Genomic DNA, 12,324 nt, shown 5'->3' on the forward strand with positions numbered 1-12,324 from the left:
TAAAAAATATTGGTAAACATGATACCTTTTTTTCCTGATACAGCTTTGCAAATAGATAACTTTTGTTGATTTTATTTTTTTTCTTGGAGTTGCTAAATAAATACCAAACAGTCTTCATTCTCTTTCTATGAAGCTGCGTGCAACATTAATGTTTACTAATAGAAATAAATTTCTCCTCTATGTAAGATCAGTCCCTGGCACATGTTTCCAAAAAGCTATCTACTTAGCTATCTGTTTAGGTTTGTGACTAGAGGCTAGTAATTTTTCTTTGGAAGCCTGTTTATTGAGTGGCCTTTGGAGAGATGGGGTTGCTGATGTCCATTTCTATGTATGTTTTGTAGTCTTAATTGCTGCTCTGGATCAAATTAGATTGGGTAACTAAAAGATATCGAATGGTTTATAAAATACATTAATTTAAAGGTGAAATGATGGCAGTTCATATGGTGAAGAGTCCTGACTGGGATCTATTACATTGTTTGCCTCCAAATGAACTACTCTGTCAAGATGCTGACAAGTTTGGCAATTTCAGAGGTGAAACGGACCTTGAGCACACCCAGATGCTGTCCCAGAGCATTCGGCAGCTCTGATTGCCTGGTGTGTGGGAAGCAGGTAGCTGTACTGCATCCATCTGAAATGTAAACAAGTGCAAGGTTGTTTCTCTAGAATTTGGCCAAAACACTGCACCTCCTGTGAAAGCATTGTGAAATACTTAATGGAGGCAAGTAGTTAGTTATTTGATTTTTGTAGGGAAAAATGGCAACTCTGGCCATACAATGCCCTAGGGTATTAAATGTTACAGAGGGCTAGTTATAATTGAAAGAGGAAGATGTTTCCAAATTAATTATGTAAACCATGCTGAAGCACAACCCAGCCTGGTTTTCAGCAATACAATATAATTTGTTGCACAGTTACATAGTATGTTGTGAGCAAGTGCCAATCTTAAAAGCTACAGCTCTCTTTCTCTCTTTTTCTTAGTTGCAGTTTTAGAATTAGGACAGACAGCATTATGAGATTAAAAAAACCCTTCACACGCAAAATCCCCATACCTCCAAAAAAACTTTTGGAGTTTCTTTAGATTCCTTCTAATTGTGGGCCTGCCTAATGTTATGCTTTCAAGCTTTTCACTGGGTCTGAGAAATAGGAATGTGCTTTTTAATAAATTAAAATTGATATCTTCATGTCATCACTGGATTTCTATTCCTGGAGATTTTACAAAATATAAACTGTTATGGACCTTTTATAAAAGAACATATTAAGAATTGAGGAGGATTGATTTCTGTCAGCCTCCTTCCAGAGAGACACTGAAACTTTTAATGAAGAAACTTTCTTCTAATCCTGTGGGCTTGATACCAGACCTCAGTCTGTTTCTTGCAGGTGTAGCAGGAATGTCTCTTAATATTGTCATAATTTGCAGGCATCCCAGAAGGTTTGTCTGTGAGACTATTGTATATACACTTACTGGTTCCATGAAAACAACGTGCTTAATACTGTCAGATTTGTTTCAGTGCACTTATAAATCTAGATATAAAGCAAGTATAGTGTAAATAAATTGTGTGCTAGCAAATAAAGAGTAGATTTTGACTACAGTTGGGAATGCTGGTAAAGGAAAAAAAAAAGAGAAAGCAAAAAATGAGGAAATCTAAATGTGTAGTATATTTGAGGCTAATCTCTTTTCCAAACTGTCGTTTAGGATTTCTTCAAGACTTAGCTGCATTAGTCAAAGCTAGCTCAACAGAGCCCTGCCTTAATGGTTCTGTCATTCAGAGCAACCTTGTTCTTCATCTAAACATGCTTCAGGGTTATCATGCTATCTCTGTGTTCAGTGAATCTTTAGAGGCTTTCCTGGACTTCTTGAAGGGGGTCCTTCCTATGATTCCAGTATTTGGATTCCCCATATTGTTTTCTCAGACCAGTCTTTCCTCACAGTGTGAGCTGGATCTTGTATTGGCTGTCATTTCTTTACTATCTCAAACTCCTGGTTGCTGTTACTGACTACCAAAAGGAAGAGCACAGCACATTCACTCTTATTTTTTTTCTTTTTTTCCTCCTCCGAAGAAATTTCAGCTCTTCTCTATATTTACAACAAGAAAAAAGCTGTTACTACTGTACATTATTAAAAACAGTTGTCACTCTAAGCTCATAAGTTTTCTATCTTAAAGTTATATCTGTGAGTACCAGTACAGTGAGGCAAAGGGAATTTAAGGGAAATGCACAGGATGCCGAAGTAAATTGGTGGCACACCTATGAACTGAGGCAGCTTTCTTAACCTGTTACAGGGCTGTCCTTTCCCCTTTCTGTCAATGCTGTCAGTGCTGATGTTGGTACCCAATTACAAACAGAAGTGTGTGCATCAGACTCGCATGGTTGTTATCCTCTTAACAGTTGGTCCAGCTTGAGAACATGAAAATCTGTTCAAGAAGTATTAAATATAGAGGTGTCACGAGCCTTCTTCTTCATAATTGTATTCCAACCCTCTCTGTTTCTGCTGCTTGCTCTTTTACCTTGGTGTAAACATGCATTGCAGATTTAATACCTAACTTGTACAGATACTTCATCCATGAGGAGAAATGCTTCACTTAACACATTTTGTAGTTCCCTTTGTGGTTTATTCTGGCACTTTTACTTGTCATAGTTGAATAAATTGAATTCTGTAGAGTGCTCCTGTAAAATGCCACAGTTTTGATTTTAAATATGCTTCAGTGTGATGAATGCAGCATTAGAGTGGGATGCGGAGTAGTGCTTAGATTTGTGGATTGTAGCTCTAGGTTTTATTCTGAAGCCTCTCACCAGATTATTATATGAATCATGGATAGGCCATTTTCAGGATTTCTGCTTCTGCATTCCATATCTGTAAAAAGAATGTGTTTTATCTATACAGCAGGTCTGTGTTGACATGTAGTTGGTTATTTTTTTGAACAGCTAGGCAGCAAGCATGCTGTAATGTGTCATAGAATGCTTGTTGCACTCCTATGCTAATTAGCTGTCAGCTACCGTGTGCTTCCATCATCTTTTTATTGAGAACGAATACTTTCCTGGCTTGTAAATTGTCTAAAAAGGAATCATTGTTTTAACATCTGTTTGTGGTGCCTGTCATAGTGATCTTTCATTCCTTGGGTGAAGCAAGCAGAAGAAAGGGTATTACTGGAATACAAACATAAAATAAAGAACATGCTTTGAGTCCTTTGAATGAAATATGCTAAGGGTTGTTACAGCTGTTTTCTTTCCAAGACAACATTATCAAACATTATTTTTATGGGCACTTTTATCTGCTGTACTTTAAAAGCAGGCGGTGTTTACCAGTGTGTCTCATTCCATCCGTTAATGGACAAAACTAAAGGATGTGAGCAAAAGACATCTCTCTATTAATGAGGTCTGAAGTGAAGTTCTAAAACCTGCTGGAATTTAGGAAGGACATATTTTGCTCTAGAGTGGTTCATCTTTTTAGGAGTTTGCTTGATAATGAATAGTGCCTTAATAATAATTGGGCTGATACTAATTCAGAATTAATATCTGAAGGTTTAGCAACTAATACAAAGGGCTGTTATGCTATTTCAGGTTTAATATATACACATCTGATGCATCTCTGTGTTTTAGGTAGCTAATGACTTTTTCCATCAGGTCTGGAGAAGTATTTGTTTGTGAAGTAGTTTTATGTCATTTAGAAGTATGAGAAAAGATTTCTACCTGATATGAGGGAAGAAATTTGGAAAGCAATGATGCTGAAAAGGCTATAGATATGATTTTACAGAGTGACAGATTAATGGATTCTAGGTGTCATAGGTAGGAGTATCCCATGTTTTGTTTTAACTAGTTAATTCTCAAAGGAGCATGCCAGGGAACCTAGTTTCCTGTATTTTCTCATACAGGAAAGGGAGGAAGGGAGATGATGCATCTAACTAGTCCCTAAAGGAAAAATAAATGTTTGAATTGAGCATTCACTACAATATTTGAAAAAATTGTTTTTCAGATAATTGCCTTTGATGAACTTCGGACAGACTTCAAAAGCCCAATAGATCAGTGCAACCCAGTCCACGCAGTGAGTATCACAGTGGCTTGCTAAGCAACAATTACTAAAGAAAGGGAAATATATTGACTGCCAGTGAAAGTATGAGTGTGGAAACGAATATGGTGTCTGTTGCAAAGTCAACTGTAGTTTGGAAAATTGATTTATTGGGCCAGTCTTAGGAAGCCAGATGGTGACTCTTTATGGCTATAGCTTTCCTTTTTGTTGGAGGAGGTAGGAAAATTATTCGGAAGTTCAAAAACTGAAGGACAGTTAATGTGATGCTAATGCTTTCTTTTTGCCTTTTTATTCTGTGGCACAAGTTTTCCTTTTTGAAATAATTTGCTTTCTCTGTGCTCAAGCATGGGATGACCACCTTCTCCCGTACTGTCTGTATCAATGAGCCAAAAGCTTGAAGGGATTTGATAAGAGGTACATTCCTAGACCTCTCTGTCCCATGACAGGGCTCTAAATTCTCCTGTGTTTTAAATGCAAATAACACATTCTGTTGCATCTACTATGGATAAGGTTTAATATCACTCTGGGACTGTAAACTCGGTTTTACCTAATAAACCAAAATGCAACCCAGATTTAAGCATGTGAAAATTCCTCTGTTAATTGCAGATGTGATTTAGGGTGATTTACCTGACTACAGTTAAACATGCATCAGGTTTGTACCACCAGGACTGAAAGCAGAACCTGGCTCGCCATCATCTCACTGGGAATTACAATGATTATGACAGGTGCTGAATTTGATCTCTACAGAGTATCAAGTTACTGAATTGCCTACACATGGTAACCAGATTCATTAGCTAGTACTGTGCCATTTAACCTTGTTTCATAACTCAGCAGAGGATTTGTGGTGGTACTTAGACCACTGATGATGTTAAGCATAATCTTTAAGTGAATCTTGGAATAAGAAGTCTTGTTTACTGTTCTCTAACATAAGCAAAGAACAGAAGAAAGAAATTACATGAAGAAATCCTATAGAGGACTTCAATGAAAGTAATCTGGTTTTGAATTTACTGGAAGAAATCTGATTTTGAATTCACTTTATCTGGTTTTATTTGCCATCTTGAGAATTGCACACAAGGAATGTGTATTTGTATGTACCAAATTCCAGTAACTGGTTCTCTTCCTAAAACTTGTAAGATGCTCCATGGAGGTAATTTCCTCTTGTTTTAAAATGGTGATGGAATTGGTCTCCAGGATAAAAAAATTTTAGTAAGTCCCTGTTTCAGTCATGTTAGTGGTGTAATCAAAAAGTTAATCATGGAGCTTCCAGTAAAACACAGCACTGTATTCTGTGATCAGTTGACATATTTGACTTTCCTCTATGAAACTTCCTGTGATAATTCAATCAGTAATCTGATGGCTTTCTTCTGCACAGTAATGTTGATGCCTTTTATAATGACATAAAAGGAATATTTTTAGCAGGTAGTTCTTGTATCTTTGATCAGATGTGATTTGCTTTTTCCCTATACATAGTTGTTTGTGCTCATATTCCGTTTATTTGGTGGGGTAGTTTTCTTTATTGCGCTATAAGGTTGTCTGATGTGTAGTCATTATTATGTCATTATCTTCCACAATGTTTTCACGACAGAGTGTAGAGCCTTTTTGAGAAGAGAGGGCTGAATTAAGGAGAGATCAGAGGCAAAACCAATGGCAGTATGGAGAACTCAATTCAAATTTCCTCATTCACACTCTATTACCTACATCTCAAATATAGACTTCCTACTTCTGCAAGGCGAGCTGCAGTTAGGCACCTGTCCTCTAAAGGGAATTGAGAGGGTTATCTTTCCCTCTCCATTTACCTCCTACCAGAGGCAAGAAAGCTTTCTGCAGCTTCACAAGCTCATCCTTATATGTCCATTCCCATGTTTTCAATTGTGAGTCTAAAATTTCTGAATCTCTTTTAGATCACAAACATCAGAGAGAGGCACAATATTTGTCTGGTGCCTATCAAGCTGCCACTGTCTCGTTGTCTTTCCAAATTATATTTTCTTTTTAGAAATGGCCTAAACATGGTGACAGGAAAGGAAAAGGGACATTTCTCTGGAGAATAGAAATAAAACTCAAACTTGGAGCAAATCTAAAACATTTGAAAAGCAAAAAGCTTAGGGAGAGTTGGCTTCTCAGTATATTACATTACCTGTTTAAAAAAGGTCATAGTTCAGAATATTTTTTTCCCATGTCTAAATGAAAATATTACCAGATAGTGTTCTAAGGACAACAAAACCACTCTGCCTTCTGCAGTGCAACCAACAGTAGAATCTTTCACAGTAACTCCAGTGATAGGGTTATGCAGAGTGAAATCTGATTTTACTAGTGAATTTCTCGTTATGAACCATTTAAAAGGAAACCTGTCTTTGACTTGTCATCTTCCTGTGAATCATGATTAGAGAATCTTTTGAGTCACGCTGTTTAATTACAGTCACTTTCAGTATTTATGAATGCATCTGCTGTTTAAAGTGGCATTTTTAGGCCATTTTAGATATTCTTCACTAATGGGTTACATCCTAATATCAAATGTTGCTCAGGCACCCTCTTGGTGGTAGAGGAAGGGCTGTCATACAAACTTCGTAGTTGTTTTTTCCCATTCAGAATGATCTTGACGCCAGAGGCTGGGCACCTGAAAATGTGAGACCAAGTCTTTGTGATATAGATTGGCACCATTGGGCAGAGCCACAAATGCTGACTAAAAAGAAGTTGCAACCTCTGGCTCAAAGCTAACACAGACTTGACTCTGTGTACTTGTTAAAACACCCAGTAACAGATGAAAAATGACTTATTTGGACTTTGAAATGGGCAAATCATTTGGCTTGCAAGCAGTAGGTAAGAAGTGAATGCTATTGTTTCAGATTCATGATGTGTGTTGCTTTCCTGCAGCCGTTAATTATGATCTTGACCCATTCTAATTGTAATATATTGTCTTTGATTTATAACACCAACAGCTAATCTCCTACCTTTTTCCCACTTTCTCTTGACAGAGAGAGCGGCTGAGAAATATTGAGCGTATTTGTTTCCTTCTGCGAAAGGTAAGTATAAACTAGCCTAGGATTTGTGATGTTTATGGGAAATAAAGCCACCCAGTGGCAATGCGCATTAATTTTCTCTTTGATCCTCACACTCCATTGATGAAAGGCTGGATTCTACTGCAGAAGTGGAAGTCATGATGACCTTCTAAGGACAAAGTAAGACAAATTATAAAAGGTTAACATAATAGAGGATTTCTGGATCCTCTTGGATGAAAGTTCAGAACATCAGCGCATTCATTTTGAAACACGCTTTTCAAAGGCAGTGAAACATTTTGCAATTGTGGCTTGAGGTGCTTTTATAGCACTATCAGCTGATGATAATGTAGTACAGGCTTTAGAAATACCTTTTTTTTTAACAGTGGCTTACTGTTTGATGAATTAAACGTTTTATTAGCTACATATTTAATGTTTAAGTTTTTTAAATTGGCTGATGTTGAAAAGATGTTTGAAGCACTCGGCCTCTTTTAAACAGTTTCTGAGATATTTGAAGGAGCTGATAAATTGTAGGATTGATACATTTATGGGTTACTCACCTCTAGGTTGAAAGAAGGTTTTCATAAACATTGTTCTCCTGACCCCATTAAAGTCAAAATAACCATCGTTCCAAACTATTTTATTCTGTATATTCAACTTTCTATAAATTCCTTTTGCATTGCAGAGTAGTAATGCAGCTACCTGAATTATTCTGCATTTTTGCTTAAAAGGTCATCGCCGAAGTGTGGACTGCTGACTGCATCTTAATTAAGCTAAGAATTAAATTCAGATATGTTTGTAAGAAGCTGATGGCATCATCCTTAGAGGTTTTGGGAAAGCCGATGCTAGGGATTATTGGTTTGGGGTGATCCAAAGGCGTAACTGTGACTGTGCAGAATCCATGAAGTGTCATTTTCTGATCAGTCAGAACCTAAGTTGTATCTGGTACCATTATGAGCATGTGACTGCTAGGAGCCACTTCTAAGTACTTAGCCTGTTTATGACACCGGGGGCATGAAAATAAGAGAAAATACTTATCATCAATAGCTTTCCATTTTATCAAATAGGCAGCCCGCCAGTTTCAAGCTGTGTCCCAGTTTCTTTGATATAAAGCAACCGGTGAGTTGCAATATATGAACCCCATGGGAATGCCTTGCCTACATCAGTATTTATTTTTATTGAGCCTCAGCCTCACTGTGAACAGCAAAATGGAGCATTTTGGCGAATTACAGACTCCGTATTCATAAAGGATTGGCTTGCTTCTGGTTCACTTAAACAGTTTGTTAATTTAGCCTCTCCTTCAAAGTTCTTTGGGGACACATTTATTTAATTGAGAGATTACATGCAAGAAGAAGGTGTAATGACTATGGATATGTGTAGTCTTCAGATCTGACAATCACTAAAAATAGCTCTAGTTTACATAGTATAAAGGATTCACTGTTAGGGAAAATTCAGGAAAAGAGTAAAGAATTCAGTGCCAGCTATATATACAGGAAAACAGCAGTTAGGATGCTTTCAGCAAGCACTAAATATAGCCCTCATTATAGCATTGTGTGTTTTTAGGTCCATTTCTCTTTCTCTGAAAGAGTAACATATCTGTTTTCCTATGTCTTGAAGTCAGATAATTCTTTTAAAGGGCTTTGAAAACAGTGATATCTTGTCATGTGTAACATTATAACTTAATGCTGTAAATTTGTTTTTTGAAGAGACAATATAGGTGGGCTATAAAAATATGTTCAGTTTCATTATATGCTGTTTTTAGAGGGGTTCTTGGGAATTATTAAATGGGCATACAATATGTCATATAAATCTGATCCCAGTGGACAAAGAGTTTTAGTTTTTATCTCCAAAATAGTTGGGAGGTTATTTACAAACAGTGACCTGGTATGTAATATGTCATCATGTATTATATAACTTACTTAAATTTTCCAAAATAGAACGGAGAATGTAATTGTTCTGCAGCCAGGCATTTTCTGCCATTTGGTTTTGGGGGAAAATGTTTCTGTGTCATTAAAACCAAGTAGGGGTAATGTGAAGCAGATTACGTATATATATATGGCGCTGGCATGTGCACATGCATGTACAGGTGGGTCCGTATTTTTATGGTGCTATAGAATTAGATAAGCGTAAGTTTTCTGGTTACTGGAGAATGATCGGTTATATATGAAGAAGCTATGAACTTTCTATAGCTGTGGGCAAATCTATTCTATCTTGAAGTAAATAAGAGGAAGAACTTACTCTCTGAAGCCAGCACAACGTGAAGTTCTGTCAGGATGCAGGTATTTCTTTTTATTCGGTGTTGTGTTTTGGGGGTTTTATAGTATAGATTTGTATTCATGTGTGTGCTGTAGATGGTTGAACATTCCATTGTGTGGACGCTGGTGTGCGATACAAGTGTTAGGGTACTCACATTGGACATACACTACCATTGGTGAATGCTGTGGAGCGTGCAACTGTGCTATCTTTTTTGCTAAATTACCTTTTTTTTTCTAAGGATGTGTTTATGTGACACACTACAATGCTGGACAGAGGTACACGAGCTAGTTGTGAATGAGCTGTCTTCAGCTAGTGGAAGCAGTACAGACGTCTTGGGCTGGTTAGCCCTGCTGAGGAGCGGGATAGGTGAGGTGTACCGTATAGGTCTAACCATGGGGTTTGTGATGAAATATTTTGGTGAGGTTATTAAAATATGTTCAGTGGTGATGGTGGCAGGAATATTATATAATTGTAATTGCAGTTGTATTTCGAGAAACCTACCTACCTGATTGATTCTTGTTGGATATGCTTATCTTTAGCACTAAGGACAGTTAGGAATTTCCTAGGTTAAAACATGGTCTATTTCATTAATCAACCACTGTCATATTATTACTTTACCTTTGAGGAAATGTAAATTAAATTTGATCAGGTTATGCATTTTAATTTTTGAATTAATTTGATACATCCTCACTAAGGAGGAGAGTTGATTGAAGTTGCTTCCTGCTCAGCAAACGTAATTCAGACTTCGATTTGCTCACGCCAAACACTGCTGAACAATATAAGTGACCTTTCTCAAATTATCAGCAAATATTTGTTTTCAAACTCTATTAAGCTAAAGTGAGAGTGATTTATGAACAGTGGCATTGGAACTTACCTGGGAGGGAATTGAGGTAGATGAAAGACAGACTTCTACTAATTTTCCTCCTGTAGTGGAGCACTTAAGTCAGGTGCTAAATTTGTAAAGCTGCAAGTGTAAGAAAATACTGTACCAGAGCTCAGTCCTTTTTCTTGATTTTATTTGGTTGTGGAGTTTTGGGGTTGTGTAGGTTTTTTTTGGTTTGTGGGTCATTTTTTTTTTTCTCCAAGTCCTGACAGGATGATTGGAAGAGAACAAATTCAGCAAGAAATCTAACCACAGGCAAGGTGACATTAATCTCAAAGATGTTCCAGATGAACTTGAACTATCTTGAAAAATACAAACAAATACACAGACAAAAAAACCTGCAGGTACAACTTTTGAATAACCAAACTTAGCCAGTTAGGCACTCCGATACTAGCAGTAGCAACAGCAACAGTAGATTATAAATCAGGAGCTGGGCAGTTTAGGTGAAGAGGTTTTGGTTGGTTTGTTTTTAATCTTTTTTTCAAGCAAGTTTTAACATTTTAGTTAGAGGGTTGGGGGCTGCCAGTGCTTGATCTGGTCTGGTACTTCCGTCACTGTGGTTTCCAGTGGAGCTGGATCTGTGGTGGTAGTGGTGGAAATTTATTCTGTACTCAACAGTTCTGGTATTTACCAGACTTAATACTGGTTTTACTACTCTGCAAAGGTAAAATAAATCTATCTTTTAAATTTATATTCCATAGTGTGTACCTTTATACACATCACAGTTATGTTTTGCTGTATTTATATGTTTTGGTAAATAACCAAAACCAATGTTACTTTAAAGAGCAATTACAGAAGACATTCCATTCAGACTGAGATACTGTAAATAAAATGTAAAACCTAGTGACCATAGTGTATAATTCTAGACACGTGAGTGTCTGTATACAATTTTGTTTTGGTGTGTTTCCATATTTAAGGACTCTATTAAAAAAAAGTCAAAATTACTTCCATGTATGAAGGTAACTGTAATTCAGAGGCATGAGTAATCAGAAGCTTGAAGTCTTGTGGGTTAACACTACAGGTCCAACTGTAGACAGACTATTCCAAGGAAGAAGATAAGGTTTGATTTTTGTGTCTGTCATGCCTGTTTGTCAGTGTTGAACGCACATACTCAAAGCTTGAAAAAAAATCACAATATGTCCAGTGAAACATTACTGAGCTCATTGGATCAGCTAATACAGAACGAGTTAACTTTTTAGCCATTTCCTTAATAGCAGATGAAAACGGTATTTTCTGAGTGTTGGAGGTTTTTCTACTTTACATGTAGACAAATATTATAGAAAATCAGCATTTTTAAATAGCCTTGTCTTTCCTTGTTTATCCTTATTCAGCAGACATGTTTTTTCCCTGCATATTTTGGATGAAGGAGATTAAACAATGTACACTAGAGTGATTGTCATAGGAAATAATTTTTGTACTTGGACCTTAGGTTCCAGACCTTCACCTATCAGTAGCTCCTACCATTCTCTGCATGCAGCAGCTACAGTGGACAAACCCTTCTGGAGAATGTCAGGTGTCACAGTAGCTGATTTAGATTGATCGTATTCTTTTCTTCCTGATAAATTTGCTGGTTATTACAATGATCACTTCTTCTGTTGTTCTGCCTCATAGTCACTGGCAAGCTTGAGTGATGAATTTTAAGTGTGTGTTTTGGGATATGTCATTTGATTACTTCATCATGTATTTAGGGATTTATAGATGTGTAACAGTCTGCAGGCTAATAGTCATTAACAGAGTACTTCTGTAAGCCTATAATATGGTTCATTAAAATGCTTAGCAAATTTAGCAAATGCGACGTATAATCACAAGGAATTTTTAAAGTTGTGTGTATCTATCCATATGTAAGAAGGAATCATACTTTCTTCCTGGGATTGAAAAATCTTACAGGCGGAAACTACAGCAATAAGGCCATTATTTGTTGTGGAACTGGGAATAGCAGCAACAGTTTTACCTTTTGTAGTGCTGTGATTTATTTACAACCTCAGTAAAGACATTTTAATTCCTCATTTAGTTACTTTATAGAAAAAGCAACAGCGTAGCCATACTAGAGGGATAAGTCTGCAAGGTAATCAGGTGCCAGCTTTGTGGTATGCATTATATTCAGCACCTCCTAACTGGTAGTCAACATTGTCTTTGAAGTTTAGGTGCTTGTGTTATCTGAGAGGAAAACA

The 12,324-nt window shown here is 36.8% G+C and overlaps 1 protein-coding gene across 1 annotated transcript in view; it reads left to right on the forward strand.

The window, feature by feature from the left end:
- CNIH3 (cornichon family AMPA receptor auxiliary protein 3) overlaps positions 1-12,324 on the forward strand; it is a 47,143-nt gene that overhangs the window by 18,244 nt on the left and 16,575 nt on the right. Inside the window, exons 2-3 of the mRNA XM_005241844.3 lie at positions 3,968-4,036; positions 6,994-7,041. Of these exons, the coding sequence (XP_005241901.1) occupies positions 3,968-4,036; positions 6,994-7,041 (117 nt within the window). The remainder of the gene's footprint in view (positions 1-3,967; positions 4,037-6,993; positions 7,042-12,324) is intronic.

This window comes from Falco peregrinus, chromosome 11 (assembly GCF_023634155.1).
Source record: "Falco peregrinus isolate bFalPer1 chromosome 11, bFalPer1.pri, whole genome shotgun sequence".
NCBI lineage: Eukaryota > Metazoa > Chordata > Aves > Falconiformes > Falconidae > Falco > Falco peregrinus.